This window comes from Poecilia formosa, unplaced genomic scaffold (assembly GCF_000485575.1).
Source record: "Poecilia formosa unplaced genomic scaffold, Poecilia_formosa-5.1.2 Scaffold323, whole genome shotgun sequence".
Taxonomy (NCBI): Eukaryota; Metazoa; Chordata; class Actinopteri; order Cyprinodontiformes; family Poeciliidae; genus Poecilia; species Poecilia formosa.
The window spans coordinates 841,243-848,749 of record NW_006800262.1 but is presented as its reverse complement, the minus strand read 5'-3'; the positions used below and the strand labels follow the sequence as shown (position 1 = coordinate 848,749).

The window sequence follows — 7,507 nt, the reverse complement described above, 5'->3', positions numbered from 1 at the left end:
CTATCAACAGTGCATGAGATAAATGTACACAACCAAAGTAACATGGCACCCTGTCTTCAAGGTGCCAGCTTGGTCACACACATTCTGCAGCAGCATTTATCACTTAGTCAGCATGGTTGTATTTGTCAATCTGACACAAACGCCTGGCTGAGCTCAGGGGTTCAGTGAGGTTGAGGTTGGGACTGCCCACAGTCCAGAGGCCGCCTCTGGAGAAGCCGCTGTGACGGTCAAAGGTCACAGTTTAACTCCAACGATGAAGGCCTTTGTTCTCCTGTGATACACATCCTGACCCACAGCATCACACTGCCTCCACCAAAACCATGTGCAAAGAAATTTGGACAATCTTTAATGCAATTTCCAGATTAATTTTCCTGTCAAAAGTGGCAGCTCTTTAGGGAAATAAACAGATTGCACCAATATAAAATAAAGTGATCATTTATTTTGATCATCATCAACATTGCTACAACTGGAAAAAATGACTAAACACAAATTCCCTTCTGTTATGTGCTAAGTTTGATTAGTCAAAATATTCAATGGAAAATGGACACTTGAGAGTTCACAATCTTGACATAGTGTAAATATTTGTCAGAATTACATGGATATCTATTTTCCCTTAAAATTATTCTAAACAAGCAGATTAACATTAGGAAGTTGACACATTGCCAAATAAAATATTCATTTTGTAAATTCATTCCAAGTATTTCCTGATATGTCAGTTTGGTGTGAGCTACTAAGTAAGTTTAAAACAAAGTAGTGACATGTTAGAGAGGCTGCTGGAAGTGCGTCTGGGTTTAGCTGTCCTCTTCATCACTGTCTCTCATGCTGATGCCCTGCAGGCCATCGCCTGCCTTGACTGCTGCTGTGGCCTCCTCCACCGTCAACCGGTTGTAGACGGTCTCGTAGTTCTTGTTGTTGAGCGTGCCATCCAGCACACCCTGCAGCCTGAAGTCACGGTAGGTCTTCTGAAGAGACACAAGAAAGAAAGATGGGTAAATAGGCAAAGGGAAGAAATAAGAGAGCATGTGAGGAATGTAGAGAGCAGAAGGAGGCAGTTGCTATTCACTGTGTGAAAGGACAAAAGCTGGAAGATGGAGGCTGAAGGACGTTCAGAGGCTTTTTTGTGTGTTAAACCAGGAAGGCAGAGTGAAGTGTCTCAGGGATTTTTACTTTCAGTAGGGAGCTATTATCATTCCGAGTCTCATTGGTTTCTACTTAAACTAACAAACTATAAAAAGACAAAAAGCATTTCAGCGGTTTTCGCTTTCATCTCTCGCGCCTCTTCTCACAGCTGCTTTCAAGGACATTTCAGTGCGGCTTCATTTGCGTAATTTTTTTCTCACTGCCTCCATTGTCAGTTGTGACTTTTTTCTATGAATTGCTCAAAACGAAGAGCCAGTATTTAGTCACACAAAGATTCAGGGTTTGAACATCTTGGTCTGCTGAGGCTCCTGTGTGGAGTTTTGACATTCTCTCTCTGCCTTCACGTTTCCCCTCCTCTGTCCTCAAGCTGCAGACAAATCTTGGATAATCTGGGTGAGGTTCAATTTTCAGCGAGGTCCTCTTCAGTCCACTGCTGAAGCTCTGATTAGTCAAGTTTATGAGTATTGTACATTTCCGTAAGACAGTACATGACAAAAACAAAACACAATAAAAAAACAAAGAAAAAGAATTAAGATTGGTGATGAGCCTTTCAGTGATTTATAAACTAGCACAAGTATATAAAAGTCTATTCTCTGGGCTACAGGAAGTCGGTGGATATCAAGCAGGATGTGTCCCAGGATTGAACCTTGAGGTACCCCACATGTGACTTTTGCCTGCTTTGATGAGAAGTTATATATTGACTCAAAGAAATCCTGTTCTTTATGTAAGATTCAAACCAACTGAGTTCTGGTCCGGAGAGTCTGACCCAGCTCTCTAGTGGGTCCAGTAATAAGTCATGGTCAATAGTGTCAAAAGCTGCACTGAGGTTCAACAGAACCAGCACTGTGGTTCGTCCAGAGTGCTGGTTCTGTGAATGCCTTTAAACACTTTGATGAGGGCAGTGGTAACCATGGAACCCGGACTGGAAGATGTCAAAGTGGTTGCGCATCGTTTAGAAGCTGTTTAAATGTTGGAACCCTCATCAAGAAGAAACTCTGAGAGCAAAGAGTTTATTATCTGAATCAGACGAGACAGGAAAACCTTTCTTAAGAAAAGTTGTGAGTAGCATATCAAAACAGCAGGGGGACGAGCTTACCTGATGGTTGAGTTGGTGAAATTGTATCATTTTCTACACGTTTTATGTTTGCACAAAACATTGCTACTGTATTTAATGTTGAAGTAAAAGTTTCTCTGTAAAGAAGTTGGCAAATTCACTGCAGGTCCTGTTAGAGTGGAGTCCAGCTGCTGCCGTCACAGGAGGGTGTGTTAACCTGAAAACTGTGGTAAATAAAGCTCAAGCATCGTTGATGTTTTAGCTTATGATTTCAGAAGAACGTTTCCCTTTAAAGTGTTGAATGATAGCTTTGTAGTGTCTCTTTGTAGATTTCATCATGAAGATGGAATTGAATTTTACACCATTTATGTTCGGCCCTTTGACAGAGGCTCCTTTCACATCTCACTAGTGGAGCAGCTCTCCACAGAGCCCTGGTCCCACCAGACATGATCTTCGCTTTAACGGGAGCAACTATCTAAATTATCTGAGAATTTAGAATTGAAATTATTTACCAACTCATCTACTGGGTTACAGGATAAAGGGAGGTGGAACAGTAAACCTGATTAAAAGTTTTAGTTGCGTTATCGTTTAAAATGTCTTGTAATGACATCTCTCTGCCTAAGTGAGTCAACAGAAATGGTGCTTTCAACGATAACGGAAAAATGATCAAACCGGGCAACATCACTTAACAGAGATCTTGGAAGTATTTTCGCCCTCACTACCAGAACATGTCCTTGATTATGTGCTGCATTTTCAACATGTTTACTGGAATTATATTGGAAGAACTTTCCTGAGATCAGCCATCGGACAGAACAGCATATGCTCAATTTGTGCTTTATCTACATGGACCTAAAATACTTGGATGGTAGACAAGAGTAGATTGTACTGAAACCTACATTATATAGCAGAATCGGCATCAATAAAATAGTCTACATGATTGTTGTTAATGTCCACCATTAAATCTATTGTATGTCATACATTCAGTCATAATTTAACAGTTTCTACATAATTTAGAATTTGCTAAGCAGAAAAAACACAACTCATCTACTTTTTTATTTAACTAAAAAATATCAGGCTCTAGGAAGTTGGAAGCTTCTAGGTCAGGAGTCAGCAGTCCTGGAGTGTCACTATCCTACAACATTTGGATGCATCCCTGCTCCAACACATCCAAATAAGACGGTTGAATAAAATTTCATCAAGTTCTGCAAATTTGAACAATTCATTTGATTCAGTTTTTTGTGGAGCAGTGGTGTGTCCAAATGTTGCAGGAGTGTCAAGGACAGGAGGTGCAGATTTGCAGGCAATGTCAAAAATCATGACACATTTTCTTAGTCTGTAAATTGCCATTACACTGGATTAGACAGTGTAATGCCAAGTGCCAGTAGCCTGCAGTCTGTATTTTACTTGGCCTTTCATGTGAAATGAAATGTGTTAACTCCAACAAATTGTCCAGAACAATGGCATGATGAAAAAGCATGGCAGAGGAAAAATCGTCTGTGGTGTACCCATCTCACTTCAATCGTGTCGTAACCATGAGAACCAGCTTGCTGATTTTTCTCTGACCATTGGAGTAAAAGTGAAATAACATGAATGTTGTTTTTAACTTACTTGAATGAGGACATTGTCAGCTGCTATGTTTAAGCAGAATCAGGAATTTATTAAGGAGGAGCGCCCACCCTGCAGTTGTCTTTCAGTCAAAACTGCACTCATTTTCAACAGCTTTCCAGATAATTTGCATATACATATTAAATAAAGTTTATGTGAGGAAAAGTGGGTGAGGTCATCTATATTTGAACTGATGTAAAAAATCATAACTGACCATCTTTAATGATTTCATTTTATTAAAAAACCTCATAAATGAATGAGAACTACTTCATGTCGGAAGTGTGACTTCAGCTCAGACATAAACATGTTTTAACCTCTGAGCTGAGCTAGTTCTTCTTTAACACTCTAGACCCACTGTGTAATTGAAGATCCTTTTTTCTAAGAGGGTGTAAACCCATTTTGGTCTTGGAGCCTCTTGGATTAATTACTAGCTCAGGACTATTGGAAAAGTTAAGAAATGAAGGTTTAAATGCAGACAGAAGTATCCATGCAGAGATTGTCTGCACAGTTTGCTCTAATTTGTAAGACTTTGTTTACCTTCACAATCCTGATGAGTACTTTCAGCTGGTAAATGTGGAGCTGCAGGTCCAGTCTGTCAGTCAGCCAAACACACACAGTTCTCATGGAGCTTGTGTACCATTGCTGTAAGAGGCAGAAAAAGCATACTGAAGAGGACAAGTTTGTTTATCTGAAAGAAAACAGGACTGGGGGAAAGAATCAAAAAGCTTGTTCAATATGAAACTTCACATTCCTGCTAAAAACATGATTAATCCTGTTTGTGAAGTCAGGTCACTACAAGCAAGCAGTCTGAGGCAGGTCTATGAAGCCAGTGCTACACCATTCCTTTATATATATATATATATATATATCAGATAAAAACTATACCACATTGTGTAAACGTAGTTACAGCTGCTCAGTCCATCAAGGACACTCTTATCTATTTGCCATTAGAGGGACTGATAGCCGTTTACTCGCTGACATCTTCCTTCAGTCCTGCAGACAACACTACAACACAAGGTCAACAAATCTGCAGCATTAAGCAGGAAAAGTTAAAGAGGGGAAAACATTCCCTTATTCAAAGACTGCCAGTTTAATGAAAACTGGTGAATACTGCATGTCAAGGGAAGAGTTCAGGGCTTCGCTTTGAACTTCAAAAAGACAGAGGAGAAAAAGAAGAAAATCAGACCCATAATTCATTTGAAGCATTTAAATGTGCACATTAGGTGGCTTTATTCAGATACCAGCTGAAAGACAGAAAGCAGAGAAAAATCACTGTGACACATTAATGACCTGTAATATTCAGATCTACCTCTGGATATTACTATCAAACTAATAATGACAAATTTTGTAATTACCTTCCAATTTAAGAGAACAAAAAAATAACCCAAAGTTCATTTCATGCACTTGACAAAAGTCGGAGCATGTCCACGAACATTCAAGGGTTTCATAAATATTTAATTCCATGTGCAGTCTGAGCAACCTCTGATCTCCTCCAGGATGCCACCTAATTATACTCAAGCTAAGAAGCAGTTTTCTCTGTCTAAGCAGCAGAAAACATGCTAATTCACAAATTAAAGTTCAAGTTCAAAAGCATTCTCTAAGTTGATTTCTTTCCCTTCCAAACTGAGTTCTGACTCCTGCTATCTTAAAAAGAACCTTCAGAGTTCAGAATGTTGTTTTTTTTTTTTTTTACTAGCAGCAAAACTTACCAATAAATTCAGAGTTTGTAAACTGAGTTAGGAAGCAAAACAGTCACCATAAGAAGAACTGGCATGAATAAAAGAAATATTGATTTGGGTTGTTGATCATATTGACTTGTCTAGTTTACACTTGTGTGCTACTGACCAATTTGCAGTGGACCAATTTGCTTAAGTTACTTGTACTTTACTTAGGTAGATTTAATAATGGGTACTTTCTACTTTTACTCCACTACATTTTACAGTAAGTATCTGTACTTTCTACGTCATTACATTTCTACAAAACTGTCACGTTACTCCTTACATCCAAGTCGCATTGAGCTTTTTTTCCCGTTAAAATGTGAAGTTCAGGGTCTTAAGGTGGCGCCGTAAAATCCGAACGATAACGTGACTTAAGTGTCTGTTGTCACCCATCGCCTCCACCTTTACTCGCACGCGGAGCTCCAGACATGCGCAGTGGTTTCCTCTGAGCGGCAGAAGATGTCTGTCTACCGTAATACAATCCCGCTACATAAATCATAAGATATGGCGACATGTAAAATCAGCAGCGCTTCCTCCAACTTTTATCGTCACTTGGAAAGGAAGCTTAAAAAGTAAGCTATGTAGACGTAATGCTAGCAAAGCTAGCTGTACAGAGACACATATGTTGCATCTGCCATGAAAAAAAGTCAGAACCGTCAGATAAGGCTTCTTCTGCATGTTGGTGTTCCCGCTAAATCCTGAATGTACTCAATTTGGGTTGTCTTGCCGTTTTTTATCGCAGCCAATCAGAAAGCGCGGTGACGTAAGAACAGAGGGGAATCCCAAACAGCTGACATATCACGCAACTGTGAGTCCGTGGATATCGGAGATGATATGTGGAAATATTTATTATATGTAAAAGTCATTATTATATATGTTTATCATGTTTATTCAGTTAAAAATGTTAACTATGAAAAAACATAACTCACCTCCAAATCATAGTGCAGCAAATAGAGCGGCTGCTCCCGTCGTCTGTTATCCACCGCCTTTTCTTTTTGTTTCTTTTATCTCTTAAAATGACTCCACAAACTGTCACTATTGCTTCTCCATCGTCATCCGTGTTTGGTCATTCTAAATTCCCGTATGCTATGTTGGGGGTTTTACTGGATTTTCTTCTGGAGTCGGGATGTTCGTGAGTGGAATCGGTTCGTGTGGTGTGTATATGTCCTGCCTTATGGCTGGAGACACGAACCGATCGAACCTGTTGTACTTTTATCAGCTCTGTGATCACAGAGGTTTGGAGAATCGGCCGACAATCCTTAAATCTTGCCGTCTAAACCAAACTTAAGACTCACAAGCTCATCTCATCTCATCTCGACCACTGCCCAAAAGCTCGCTGACTCTGGTCGCTATGGTAACGTTTACATATCCCTTCAAAATAAGATACAGATGGGCCACAAAAACGAACATTTTACTTTCGTGAAAATTTTAACTCACGATAAAGACTAACGGAGCCTGAGCTTGTTTCTCTGCAACGAGACGGTCCCATCTGGGAGTGATGGAGACAATGACACCCGAAGTGTTGCTTATATCCACAGCCTGCTGGGTCTCTAGTGCGAAGCAGTTTGAAGCTTCATTGCCTCATTAGCTGCCGGTCGCCACATGTTACACAGAGCAGCTTGTAATGTTTGACTCACCTACCGGTCCGGGATAAATCCATCCTCCTGTCTCTTCTTTGAGCCTTTTCCCCTTTGCAAAGAAACTTTCCAAAGACATCTGATCTGTTTCTTACTCATTTTGCTGCTTGTGGGCTCAGTGTTGGCGCGCAAGTAACTGAGAGAATCCGGTTTAAGGATTTTCAAAATAAAAGATCCTCCAGACTCAAATAATACATAAAACGGAAATATTTAGTTATTTCTTGCGCGGCCCGGTACCAATTGGTCCACGGACCGGGACCACTGCTCTAGACCATAGACATAATATAAGGATAGACCCTCATGGACCGCTCTCGCCTATTGTCGCTGACGAGGTTTAGGGCGGCCATCTTGGA

General features: G+C 40.2%; 1 protein-coding gene across 1 annotated transcript in view; it reads right to left on the bottom strand.

Moving 5' to 3' along the window:
• Nucleotides 1-326: 326 nt before the first annotated feature.
• The window catches only part of LOC103152713 (calcium-dependent secretion activator 2-like), a 220,452-nt gene continuing 213,271 nt past the window's right edge, over nt 327-7,507 (bottom strand). Inside the window, exons 29-30 of the mRNA XM_016661313.1 lie at nt 4,337-4,441; nt 327-962 (exon numbers count right to left, since the gene is read on the bottom strand). Coding sequence (XP_016516799.1) covers nt 792-962; nt 4,337-4,441 — 276 coding nt within the window. The 3' untranslated portion in view covers nt 327-791. The remainder of the gene's footprint in view (nt 963-4,336; nt 4,442-7,507) is intronic.